Source organism: Phaenicophaeus curvirostris, chromosome 4 (assembly GCF_032191515.1).
Source record: "Phaenicophaeus curvirostris isolate KB17595 chromosome 4, BPBGC_Pcur_1.0, whole genome shotgun sequence".
Taxonomy (NCBI): Eukaryota; Metazoa; Chordata; class Aves; order Cuculiformes; family Cuculidae; genus Phaenicophaeus; species Phaenicophaeus curvirostris.
The window spans coordinates 49960732-49974514 of record NC_091395.1 but is presented as its reverse complement, the minus strand read 5'-3'; the positions used below and the strand labels follow the sequence as shown (position 1 = coordinate 49974514).

General features: G+C 40.4%; 1 protein-coding gene across 9 annotated transcripts in view; it reads left to right on the top strand.

The window, feature by feature from the left end:
• The first annotated feature begins 1359 nt into the window (after positions 1–1359).
• Positions 1360–13783, top strand: part of FIP1L1 (factor interacting with PAPOLA and CPSF1) — a 49256-nt gene continuing 36832 nt past the window's right edge. For 4 of the 9 annotated variants that reach the window (XM_069856058.1, XM_069856057.1, XM_069856054.1 and 1 more), the window contains exons 1-8: positions 1360–1526; positions 2091–2130; positions 4438–4495; positions 6958–7061; positions 9078–9139; positions 9336–9443; positions 12352–12482; positions 12774–12842. In XM_069856058.1, coding sequence (XP_069712159.1) covers positions 1439–1526; positions 2091–2130; positions 4438–4495; positions 6958–7061; positions 9078–9139; positions 9336–9443; positions 12352–12482; positions 12774–12842 — 660 coding nt within the window. In that variant the 5' untranslated portion in view covers positions 1360–1438. The remainder of the gene's footprint in view (positions 1527–2090; positions 2131–4437; positions 4496–6957; positions 7062–9077; positions 9140–9335; positions 9444–12351; positions 12483–12773; positions 12843–13783) is intronic. The other 5 variants (XM_069856060.1, XM_069856056.1, XM_069856059.1 and 2 more) reach the window with 3 other exon arrangements.

The following is a 13783-nucleotide window of genomic DNA, read 5'->3' as shown; positions in this document are numbered from 1 at the left end:
TCTAGGAATGTTTTAGGTGACAAACACTTCTGTTGACTCCACTACTATATTTTACGATGAAAACCTACCCGATTATACCAGATAATTCATGATCTGTAAATGACATCTGTACATTTAATTTCAGGGGCAAAAAAATGCCTTTTGAGAAGGTAGTTTGTTCATGTGAACTCCAGTCATGCCATATAGAAAACTCTAAAACAAAGTTCTCTGCAGATAATTCAAAGAATTTCACCCAGAGTTGTGATACAATATAACTAAGCCAAGGATTCTACCTTAAACAAGTTTTGGCTCTCCAGAAAATGCCTATTCAATTATGTTCCACTTTTAGGATTTTTGTTCGTAATACCCAGGCTAGCTGAGCTTCTCTGGACCTGAATACCTGCCAAATTTGATTCTCCAGCACAGGTTGGCAACTGTCTACATCTCTGATCTAATAGTTTAGCTAGTCACTGCATCTTGCAGTTTCTAGCCTTTTCACTGAACAGAAAAAGTCCATTACAGTTGATACTGGCTTGGAGTAAGGAAACTTTAAGAGTCAACAGTCAAAAAAGTCTTGATTTTTCACACACTGTCCTGCTGTGAAAAAGGTATCCCTTTTCTCATTTTCACCAATATCCTAAGATGCTGAAGGCTCCCTTTGTACACACAGCTGATCACAACTTGTTTTGACAGGTGTCAGATGTTAAATTTTCCAAGGAATCCCGCAGTTGTTGATGAAGCATTCCCAGACGTGAAGGGAGAAAAATCACCAGTAAAAAAATAGCTTGCTTTTAAAATAGATCAATTTATTAATGGAATACAGTTACACTCTGGAATCGCAGCACGTTATCCACGTTAAAACTCTTACTGGAGCTAAATATAAAACAAGGCAACTCGCGGAGGGGAAAAAAAAAAAAGCTATACAGAGCTATTAAGATTAAAATATTACCTCCAGATGGAGAGTCCCTGAACCGAGAACCAGGACGGCGCTAGCGCGTGTTCCCTCTGTGGCTGCGCTCCCCTCGGCCGCCGCCGCCACCAGCAGCAGCGACACCCCGGGCTGAGGGCGCGTTCGGCCAACCGGAGACGGGGACGGTGTCCTAGGTGGGGATCGCCAGAGGACCGCGGCGGAGGCGGCGGAGGAAGGGGCGGCTCAAGGCCAGGTGAGTCGCGGCGCCCTGCCCGTTGCCCCGCGGACCCTCCCGCCCTTCCCCCCCCGCTCCCGTCGCGCCCGGTGCCCAGGGCGCCGCGGGGCCGGGCCGGGCCGCTTCCTGTGCGAGTCACTCCCTCGGCGGGGGGAGGGCAGCGCGCGGGCGGCGGCTGCTCCGCGCGCGGGGCCGTTTGGGCCGCTCCCGGACACCCGCCCCCCCCCCCCTCCGACACACACCCGCGCGCACGAGGAGGCGCGCGCGGCGGAGCGGAGCGTCCCGAGGCCTCGGCGCCCCGCGGGAGGGCCGCCATGTCTACCGGCGAGGTGGAGCGGCTGTCGGCAGACGTCGGCGGGGCCGCGGCGGACGAGGAGGAGGAGGAGGAGTGGCTCTATGGCGGTACGGACCTTCCCCGACCCCCCGCCCCGGCCGGAGGTGGGGTGTGCAGGCCGCGCTCCGCCGGGCCGGGCCAGGCCAGGCCGCGCTGCCTGGCGGCGGCCGGTTAAAAGCTTCTCCCCCCTCGTCCCGCCACCCCCGCGGCCACCGAGTCCCCTCCCTCCCGCCGGCCCGGGCCCGTGCGCGGCCCCCCTCCCCCCCGGGGCCCCGAGCCCCGGCCGGGCCGCGGGAGGCCCGCATGGCGCTGCTGCCCCGCGCCGGGCCTCTCCCCGCAGCCCTCGTCTTTTAGGTGTAAACTTTCTTTACAACTTCAGGGACTTTCTTTACGTTGGAATCGTAGCGAACCTGTAAACTAAACCCTGCGGTCGACCTGTCAGCGTGCAGCACCGCGAGGGGGCGGGGGGCTTCTCGCCTGATTTCATGTTTGAAACGTTGTGAAAGCGTCTCAAGGGTCACCAGATAGGAAAGTGAAGAGCTGCCTGTTAACCTGTATGGCAAGATGTCTGTCACAGTTGGTATTCAGGGGATTTTGTTCTTAACTGCTGTGTTTCTTTTCACTTATGGTAGATGAAAATGAAACAGAGAGACCGGAGGAAGAAAAAACTAGGTGAGTATCTTGACAGCTGGAACTCCTGTAGTGTGGCTGCACAAAAATTGTATTCATTACATTTTTCTTAACCAGCTGCTCTCATATTGCCTGAACACACTCCCCTTGCCCTGAAAATCCCCTTAAGATGGTACTTTTGGCCTACTAGAATGACTTGGCTTTTTTGTGAGGTGGTTTTAGCTGTGAAACTGGGACGCTCTAGTATGAATTTTTTTTTTAAGTTTTATCTGTGTGGGCAGCATTAGCCCTTCACAAAATCCCAACGGGTCTTTTTATTTTGTTTGATTACTGTGCTTAGCAGTCTTAGTAATGGATCAGGCCTTCATTTGTTCTAGATAGCTTAGAAATTAAAAGATAGACTGTGTCCCAAAGATTTTTCCTCTTTTTGGACTTGAAAAAAGAGGAAGACAAGGAAGCAGATTACCGACTAGTTTGGTGTGCAGGTCCCGTAATACAACTGCTTATGGTTTGGGGGTTCTTTTTTATTAATAAGAGAGTATTTGAAAAAAAGTTAAAAAAAGCCTTTGAAGTATTTGGAAGAATCTGCTTGAATTATAAGGAACCACAAGAGAGGAAGCACAGAAATACTTTTCTGAAAATCTAGCTGTCTTTAAAATGGAGCTTGATAGCACAGACTGACTGGAAATGGGAATCAGTGTCTTGTACTGAATGAAAAAAATAATGAAATACTGGTGTTGTTGATTGTCGAGATAAACAAATAGAAGGAAAGGCAATGCTAGAAAACATTTATTATTATTTTCTGTAAGAGCTTCCAATCAACAGAGATTTTTTTTCAGTAAGAATTTTCATACCATTGGTGGATTTCTGGTGTGTAACCTTGCTCAGCTTCTTTTTTTGAACTGATGTTAACTTTTGGCGAGCACAGTGTGATGCTGCAGTAATGTCCTCTACCGTTTGACTACATAGGTAACATTTTGAGGTAGCTACTAGTTGCGTTGATTTGTTTCCCATTAGTTACTGTAGTATAAGAGAGTTGTTTTGTGTCACTTTTTGCATGTCACAACAGTTTTCTATACCTCTGTTGCATTTGTCTTGAATCCTATCTTTTTCAGGACAAAGAATTCTTATGTTTTTATGTGGAAGCTATTCCAAAACAATTGATACCTTGTGTTCAGTTACCCTTTCTTGACCTGACACTTTTTGACAGTATTATTGTTGTTTGGGGGAATTATTTGCAGGACAACCAAGGTGACCTTTAGAAACACTGGTGTTTTACTCCAGTATCTGGTTAGTAGCATCTAGCTTGGTGTTTGGCTGCCTTAGTACATAGTTATGGACTAAAAAGCATAATAAATGGTAGCCCATGCATCTTATGAGTTGTTGTGTTTGGAACTCTGAAAGCATGGTTACAGTTTACCTCTTCCAAGTTTAGGTCTCTGGTGTCTCAGTTCTGACTTTCTCCATACATAATAATCTTGAGTTTTTATTCTGGTTCTGTAGCAAGTCTGTGTTTTTGCTGGGTTCCAACGTGAAATGGTCAATCTTGAATTCTGGGCTGTGTTGGGTTTTAGCGCAACACTCCTCAGTGGGTATTTTGCCAACAGAAGAAGGGATCAAAATAATTTTAGTCAATAAAAATTGGCGGTTGCTCACTCCATTTCAGGAATATCTTTTAAGTGAAATAATATTGTTTCTAAATGGCTCCCTGCTTCCTTTGCCACTCCTGGTGCAACATCCTAGTAGTTAATGGTACTGTGGAAGTTACAATACTGCTGTACAAGAAACAGTGGTAGATATGAGCTCAGTGAGAGCATTGAATCCATTTGCATGAATTCAGTAGTGCTGATCACTTTCGATGGACCAGTTTTAAAATGTTTACAGTTCTAACATATAATTGAATTAATTATTGAATTGTAGCTATTCCATGAGGTGGAAGAAAATTTCACAATGTTGATATGGGAATTTCGATGCAGTGCAACATTACCTATGGGTATTTAAATGTTTTTTCCATTATGTCTTTGAAAATTGTCAGTCTGCAGGAAAAGAAAAGCTGCCATTCTGCCTTCAGATATTATGAAATAATTCACTTTTGAAATTAAAGAGGACGCAGATGTAGTGTTTTGCTACTTGCAAGTATTCTACAATCATGCTGTTAGTATGATTTGTGATAGCTACTGTTCTGCTAATTTAAACTTACATTCTTCTAGAATTTTTTAATAAATTAAATTTTTTAAAATTAATGTAGACTATGTAGCAAAGCTTTTTTTTTTGTCATTAGCCAATATATGTGAAAGAATATGTGCATGAATACCTAGTTTCATCTTTTCCTATTTGTTTTTGTTTAAGTGTTCCACCCCCACCTGGAAATGAAGAGGAGGCTGCAGAAAATGGCGTTGTGAAAACGGTGGTTTTAAATGTGTTTTTGCAATACTGCTTTAATGTGTTTTGATTTATGGGGTACTTTTAATTTGGCTAGGATTTATAATTAAATGAATTTATTGCATGACTTTTTTTTTTTAACTGAGAGGTGTTTGAGGCTATAAGTGGAAACTGTAGAAATTGCTAAATTAGGAAATTCAATTTCCAGCTGCAATCCACTTTTTAAATCTAACTTACAGAAAATAAATGAATGGTACTTCCATTTTTTTGGAGGGATGTTTTGTTTGATGCATTTGTAATGGCTCTCTACTGTCTGGGGTGCATGGTGTGTGGGAGAGTGGTGAACTTGTACTTTTCAGCAGTGGGGCATTGAAAAATTGTTTTCTGTCTCCAGCTGTCTTTTACAGAGTATCTATACCAATCTAGATCTCCCTCCCCCTTTATTAGACTCAATTGTTATGTAAATTATATTCATATTGTATAGCGAGGATGAACTGCACTCCAACATCTTATCATCTGTGCAGTGGCTTATTTTTTGTCTAATTTATGTACCAGGCAAGTTAATAGGTGATATATTGGATAATGGCTAGTAAATCAGCTGCACTTGAATAAACGCAGGCTACCTGGGCAGAGTCAACTTGGCTTTGGTATGTTCGGCCTCTTACTGAAGGATCCAACAAATATGTGGATAAGGGTGATCTGTTTCACTTGGTTTTCGCAAAGTTTTTGAAGGAGTTTCTCACCAAGGATTTTGAGAAAACTAAGCAGCTATAGGATGAGTCCCACATGGATAATTGATATGTAAAATATAAAAAAACAGAGGGTGGAAGTAAAGGTTCGGTTTTCACAGTGAAGGAAGGTTACCTCCAGTGGGGATTCTCTGTTGGAATGTTGTGCATGACCTATGCTGTTTACTGTGTTTATAAACTACTTGGAAAAGGAGTATGTTGTGGGATCACAAGTTTTATGATGTTACAGAGTTACTCAAGATAGTAAAAGCAAGTAATATCTGGAAAGAACTGACTGGTTAGTAAATGGTTATTGAACTTCTGTATAGAAAAAGAAGAGTCATGTTCATGGGAGGAGAAACAGGTTTACAAAGAAAATTATGGTCTCTGAGCTGATCATTACCACTTAGGAAGGCTGTACTAAGATGTGTAGAAAGACCCATGAGAATTACAGTTAAGTGCTTGTTTGGAGTCTAAAAAGCAGTTAAACCTTGGGATGTAGCAGAAAATGAACGGAAAACAAAATGGAAGATATCCTTTTACCATAATTCTTGGTTCATTTGCATGCTGAATTCTATGTGCTGTTCTGTTCCCCTCATGCCATAAAGGTTTTAGTTCAACTGAAAAGCTGAGAAGAGCAGCAAAGGTAATTGAGGTAGCTTTCGTACACGGAATGGCTGAGTAGGCTATGACTTAACCTGGAAGACAGGCAAATGTAGGATGTGATGGAGACTAAAAAAATCATGTGTAGAGACTAAATAAGGATTGACTTCTAGCAATTCAAACCATATGAGACTGTTAAATGAAAGTCGTAGGAACCAGGATGAAAATAAATAAAAGGTTGGATCTTCATGCAGTAGACACTGCTATGGAACTCCTTGCCAAAGAGAGGGTTGAGGCCAGGAGTTTATGTAAGTCCAGAGGAGGTCTGGGCAAGTACTTGAATGAAAGATCCATTGGGGGTTGCTAGACAGACAAACCATGGCTGGCTTAGGAAATGAATGCCCTCAGCTGATAGTAATTAGCAGCTGAAGGAGTGTTAGGGAGGAGCATAATATCTATGTGCCCTGTTTTTGTCTCCCCTGTGGTCTCTGGGAAGGGAAAACCAAAACAAAACCCCGGACAAACACGAAACACTGGACTAGATGAACTCAGTATTGACTGGCATGACTTCTGTTTACCAGCAAGCTTGAATGCTGTGGGGCACAACAGCATGGAGTGTACTTTTCTGTCTGTCTTTTCACCCTGTTCACGGAAAGATCTCAAGTATTTTATATAGTTTACTGATGCTTAGAACTGAACAGATTTCTCTAAAGGGCAGTGTTCATCTACTACTGGAAAAATGTTTGAGTTGCACTCTAGATATGTAATTGAGAATGGCAAGAAGCTAGTCTTGCATACCTTAAAGTTCTTTCATGAGTGACAAGAGTAGAACTGGTGTGTATGAGCTAGGTAGAATAGAGGAAAGAATATTATATCAGTGAAAAACATTTTATACTTACTTAGGAAATATTTCAGAAGCAGAGACTTAGTATTAAAGACACTTCCCTATTTTGATCCAGATGTTTAAGATCCTTGTAGCATTTCAGCAGATGAGCCTCCTAAATTTACTCTTAATGCTAGTCAGTTCTGAAGTCTAGGAAAATGAAAATTTTCTTCTTTCAAAGATTTCTAGAATGGATAGTTTTGTCTGGATTATTAATTCACTGTAAAGGTAGATGACTGCTTTTTGTCTAAGCAATGACTTTTTCTTTTGTAGAAGGTGGCAGAGGCCGAGGATGACAGTGATAGTGATAGTGATGATGATGAAGATGATGTTCAAGTCACCATAGGGGATATTAAAACAGGAGCTTCACAGTATGGGTAAGTTATTTGCAAACAGTAACTGAGGATAGCTTCAGGATTAAACTTAATTATTCATTCAGAGTCTTTAATACTTGTCAAATTGTATGCATGGTTGGTCTTAATTTAGGTTCTTTCCAGCTCTTTAACAACATTTTTAACGATACAGTGACTTGAAAACAAATGTGAAAGGAAATTGATGACATTTCTTAAAGAAAAGCTGTTGTATGAGTTAAATTTTGGGTTTGGAGTTTAAAAATGAATTGCATTAAGTTTGTAAAGTTATTGTTTTATGGAATGGCTATGTTACATAGCATTTTTATGATTTTTATTGTGAGGGTAACATTTTGTTGCAAATGGTAGAGGGGTGAGCACAGAGAACATTACAAATATTTGTCCTTGTTCATGTTGTTAGTAGATATAGTTCTAATTGGACCCCTATAGTTTCAATTCCTATCAGTGTTCTCAAATAAAAATTTAATGTACTTCTGGATGGAGCTGCCAGTCTCTGGAGGTAATTTCTCAAGATCGTGGTTTAGATGTTTTTACCATTCCAGAAATTTGTTGCCGCTATTACTTCCCCATATCCCTTCTTCTCTTGATAAAGGGCTTGTTTTTCACTGAACAATATTGAAGAGTTAGTTTTTCTTTACATAGAAGTTTTCAGAGGGAAGTGATTTGCTTGTTTGTCTTGGCAATCCTGGTTTTACGCTTATTAAAACTGGAGTTACTAGGACATCATTCCTTAATAGAATTATGACAGGTCTGCAGGTAGGTATGACTCATGTATTATTATGTCCTTAACTTCACAATGCAGGTGATCTATTCACTTCTGAAACATAGTAGTTTAAAGTTTTCAGTATTTTATATCCTAAACTAACTGTGCAAATAAGTGGAATGAAAAAAATAGCAATTCTTTCAGTTCTTTATCTGTTTGCTTTCAATAACTTTCAATATGGTTGTGGTGATGTCAGTAACCTCAAATATCATGAAACTAAAGCAAAACTATGTTCGTATTCTCAGTGGATTTGCTGGTGCTCTCTCCATGAATACAGAAAATAATGAGCAGGTGATCCTAAATCTAATTAGGATTAAATCATTTTTCATATAGTAGTCAAATAGTGTTTTAGGAAAGCATAAGATTTGTTCTACAAAGTCACGTGCAAATACAGCGCGGCAGATCAGAAGAATAAATGTTTTGTGTCGATTTTGTACTGTTGTAGCACTTGAATGAAATTAAAACTACATGGAGGTGGTACTGTGAACTATGCACTGTCTTCTAATTGTATGCTAATCTTGTTATGTTTATGGGTTGATACCACTTGTGAGGATAAGTTACCTCACATGCTAAAGGTAGTGAAAGCTAGCTCTTAATGTTCCAAATGAACAAAACTGTAATTCCTGAGGTAGTTAAATCAGTTCAATAACTAGATTTCTGAGTGTATTTTTATGAAGAAAGCTCTCAAATATTTTAGGAAGTGAAATAGTACATACTTTTCTGTTGGTCATAAGGATAGGTGATTGCTAGAAGTACATTGAAACAGGCAGCCTTTCAGTCACTTAAGAGAGAAGCCAGTGTTTTCCACTTCTCTGCAAGTTAAATGGAATAATTATGAAAAGAGAAAAGGATCTGTCTAAGCCCTTTCTTTATTTTTTTTAATTTTGTTTTTACTCTAATCCCCAAAGTCTCACCTGTTTCCCTAAATGAACTGCGTTTTTCCTTTCTCTCTTCTTCTGGTTCTGTCCATTCGTGTTTCTATCAAGGTCTTTGTCCTTGCAACTCAGGAAGAGTGACTGGGACTTGCTTCACAACTGTTTATTAGTTGGAGAACTTGCTACTGAGCATAGAAAGGTACACTCTCTTCCTCCTAGGCTGATCTCTTTTACTTTTACAGTGTTACCAGCTTGGAAAGCTAGAGATTCAGGACAGTGACTGAGCCTTGGTCCAGTTTGTTTCTGGATCTAGCTAACTCTTGTTTTGTGTTTTCTTCTGTTTTAGTTTTCTTTATCTAATACAGTTTTGTTGATTCCTTTAAGCTATGGAGCAGCACCTGTGAATCTCAACATTAAGACAGGAGGACGAGCTTATGCATCTTCTGGTAAGAAAAGTTGCACAGTAATATTAGTAAAAATGCAAAAAAAGTTTGGTTGTTTTGGATGAAGGAAAGAATTTTCACTTCCAAAACCTCTTGATAAATTTAAATCTGGCATTTTATTTCTATTTCTAGTGTTTTCCAACTGTTAAAACTCTTTTGGTAGTGACAAAGGCTGTAACTTTCTAACTTTTCTTCACAGGTACAAAAGTTAAAGGGGTGGATCTAGAGGCACCAGGGAGTGTTAATGGTGTGCCACTTCTGGAAGTAGATTTAGATTCTTTTGAAGATAAACCTTGGAGAAAGCCAGGTAATGCTCTGGTTTACATTAACTGATATGTAGGTATTTAGTAGGTTCTTTTAATAATGATTCTTGTTTACTGCATGTATATGCTATCTACCCTATAGCTCTATGATACTATATGATGTAACTTTGAAAGTTACATGCTGCCTTTGTGCTATGCCTGTGATGTTTCTTAGTATGCATCCCACGCATATGTCAGTAAAAAGAGACTATAGGACATGCCATTTACTTTCTTTTTTAGTATACATTCATGTCCTGAACTTCCTTTGGAAATCTATATTTCTTTGGAGATTACTGCCATTAGTCTGTGCCATAGGGCAGAAGATAAAGCAGAATGAAAAATAGCTCTAGCAGGTTTGAGCATGAAGAATGGTGAAACGTAGCTGCTTGTGCTTCTTTGTGTTCACACATAATCATCCATAAGCTTTGAAGAAGAAGCTGGTACCACATGGTTCTGTAAGTCTCCTGTGTGTATTGTCTAGTTGGCTCAAGTGATTTGGCCAGACTTGTCTAACACTGGCCTGGACGAGCACGCCCTCTGCCAGGTTAAAAGATTGCCAGGCCCTAAGAGTGGTGGTAAATGGAGTTAAATCCAGCTGGAGGCCGGTTACAAGTGGTGTTACTCGGGGCTTGGTGCTGAGTCCAGTCCTGTCCAATGTCTTTATCAATGACCTGGATGAGGGGATCAAGTGGATGACACTAAACTGGGAGAAAGCGTCGATCTGTTGCGGGTAGGGAGGCTCTCCAGAGGGATCTGAACAGGTTGGATTGATGGGCTGAGGCCAATAAGATGAGGTTTCACAAGGCCAAATGCAGAGTCCTGCACTTGGGACACAAAAGCCTGTGCAGTGTTGCTACAGGCTTGGCAAAGAACTTCGCTTGAAAGCTGCCTGGCAGAGAAGGACCTGGGGGTGCTAGTTGACAGCTGACTGAACGTGAGTCAGCAGTGTGCCCAGGTGGCCAAGAAGGCCAGCAGCATCTTGGGTTGCATCAGAGACAATGTGACCAGCAGGACCAGGGAAGTGATTCTTCCCCTGAACTCTGCACTGGTGAGACTGCACCTTGAATACTGTGTTCAGTTTTGGGCCCCTCACTACAAGAAAGATATTGAAGTCCTGGAGTGTGTCCAGAGAAGAGCAACATAACTGGTGCAGGGGCTGGAGAACAAGTCTTACGAGGAGTGGCTGAGGGAGCTGGGGTTGTTTAGCCTGGAGAAGAGGAGGCTGAGGGGAGACCTTTTTTGCTCTCTACAACTACCTAAAGGGAGGTTGTAGAGAAGTGGGTGTTGGTCTCTTCTCCTAAGCAGTAGGTGATAGGACAAAGGGAATGGTGTCAGGCTGCATCAGAGGAAGTTTAGATTGGACAGGAGGAAAAATTTCTTCACGGGAAGGGTTATCAAGCTCTGGAATGGGCTGCCCAGGGCAGTGGGTGTATCACCATCCCTGGAGGTGTTTAAAAGGTGGGTAGATGAGGTGCTTAGGGACATGGTTTAGTGTTTGATAGGAATGGTTGGACTCGATGATCCGGTGGGTCTCTTCCAACCTGGTTATTCTATGATTCTATGTTTTAATAGTAGACAGATCTAAAGGGTCTTTTCCAACCTAATGATTCTATGATTCTATACCAGCATTAGAATCACAGAATCATAGAATGGTTAGGATTGGAAGGGACCTCAAAGATCATCTAGTTCCAACCCCCCTGCCATGAGCAGGGCCATTCCCACTAGATCAGGTTAGCTGGGTTTTCTTAGTGGCAGTACATCTTGCTGCTGTGTATAGTTTTTTTTCTAGGGTTTATATGTTTCTTTGCCAGTGCAAATAGTGTCTACAAAATGGAAAAAAGACACCTTTGATAATATACTGATGTTTGAACTGTTTGCTATTTGAAATATATTCTGTGCATTTGAGTTATCTGTGATCTGTTGATACCAACAATGCTGATGCCAGCAAAGTGCTGATGCTGACTCCAAAGAGAGTCTTAGAGAGTCTTAGAAAGCAAGCATCCTTTATCAGGCCTGTGCAACATGAGGGAGTGAGCTCCATCAATCATGTGCAACAAGACAAAAGCTGGTTACAGAATATTTATGTGCATATGTATACATTTTCCAAGAAATCTTATGCGTATTCTATTACTTTCTGAAGTCTAATTTTAATGTTACTGTAAACTTTGCAACAGTCAAAACCTTGCTAATTTGGAGGTGGCTCCAGCTTTCTGTCTGACCTTGTGTTTGAGATAGGGAAACACTGCAAACAGAGGTGATTACAGAAGAGGAGACATCTGTTCTGCATGTATGGTACTTCACACAAGATGTTATCATCTCCAAAGCATGAACAGTGTCTGGAAAAAACACTGCTTGAAAGAAAACATGCTATCAGAGGGACATTCTGTTTAACTTTCAAAAAATACAATTACTTAAATGAAACTTAACTCTAATTTAGCTTAAATCAGAAACATTCCACTTTTTCTAGTAGTAACTACCTCTTGTATCACTGTCTCTTACAATAAAAATACTTCATGGTGTTAAATTAAACTTCGTGTCAAAATAAAACGAAGAGTCAAATACAGAACAAGCAAAATGGAGTTGTTCTTCACTGAATATGCAGCAAACATAGGTCTTAGTTTTATCCCATTTTAAAGATAAAGGGATTATAATATCCTGTGATATTCTCTGAAGTATCTACTCTTGATCCCTGAGACAGGATGTTAGATGACATACTCCTTCTGACTAAATGTTATTGTTCTTCTAGTCTTAGCCATGTGTTTACTGACATAAGACTGTACTGTACATTTATGTAGTATGTTTTTAGATCAATACCTAGTATGTTTTGATGTTACGAACAGAAGTGTATGTATGTTTGCTGAAGAAAAGATGAACTTTGTAATATCCTAAAATCCTACACTTTTCTGTTTAAAGGGGCTGATCTTTCTGATTATTTCAACTATGGGTTCAATGAAGATACCTGGAAAGCTTACTGTGAAAAACAAAAGAGAATACGAATGGGTCTTGAAATTTTACCAGTTACCTCAACCACAAATAAAATTATGGTAATTAGTACAACTTTTGTGGTGTTCTATATGCTTTTTTTCCCTGTAAAGATGCTTGTTGTATGTCATAAGTTTGTTCTGCCCTGTTCAGTGTGTGTGTGCGTATGTTAGAGTTTACACCTGAGTTCACACCCCGAGCCTAGAGCATTCCTGTGTTGCTTCACTGGCAGTTTGTGTGGATAGTGTGACAGACTAGCTACAACTAGATCACATCTTCACCATAATTGAGATTGTGGCCCATCACTTAAGAGTTGTATGGTATCTTAATGGGCAATGTGTTATTTAACTTAGGCTGAAGACAATGCTATGGAAGTAAGACCAAGTGCAGAGATTCTCGATGGCAGATACCATCTTTTTAAGGTGAATTTTAGTAAACATTTGTTGGTTGCTCTCATTTTTGTTGAATATTTCTTCCCATGCCACCGCAGACTGACAGAAGAACAACTGAGATGGACATAGCCATTGTCTCAGAGTCTCATCTTACATCAGTGACTTTCTGCGTATGTTACAAAATACCAATTCAAAAGCGTTGCTTTGTTCATCACACTTGTGAGCTAGTGGCTTGATGAACTAACATATTTCCCAGTGAAACTAATTTTTCTTTGTGATAGTTTATTTTTAGTTGTAGTGCATTTGTTTGTGCAAGTGAAAGAATTTCTGCAGATGTACTGGGGAAGCTTTTGTAGATTATGGCATGTTTATTTTTTCTGTGACCTTGTAGCTCTTTTGTAACACTTACCCTTGGCAACTCTGAGATGTGAAAATCAATCATCCATATTTGACAGGAATGGTTGGACTTTTGATAGGAATGGTTGGACTCGATGATCCGGTGGGTCTCTTCCAACCTGGTGATTCTATGATTCTATGATATTTTTCTGTTGTCCTTTTGGAACTGAATGGCAATAGATCAAGCTATATATAATATTCTTCTGCTTGGAAATGCTGGTTTTCAGAAAGCAGAAAAATCTATATGACAGGATTTATCTTAAGGGTTGAACATTTTTTCCACTTCTTGTTTTCATACTTACTCTTTAGCAGTAGGACTAGATGACCTTTAAGGGTCCCTTCCATTCCAAGCTGTTCTATGATTCTATGGTTACTCTTGTTTGATACTGAAGCCAAAATTAAAATACAAAGGTTGTTTTGTTTATTTTCAATAGGCAGTCTTTTTTTTGTTTGTTTTGAACTGTCATTAAAGTATCCTGGAACTGTTTATTGCTTTCTTTTGTATACTTATGTGACAGAAGTGTCAACTGCAGACAGGTATTTTTGGTTCCCCTCAGATGTTACTTGAGGGTGAT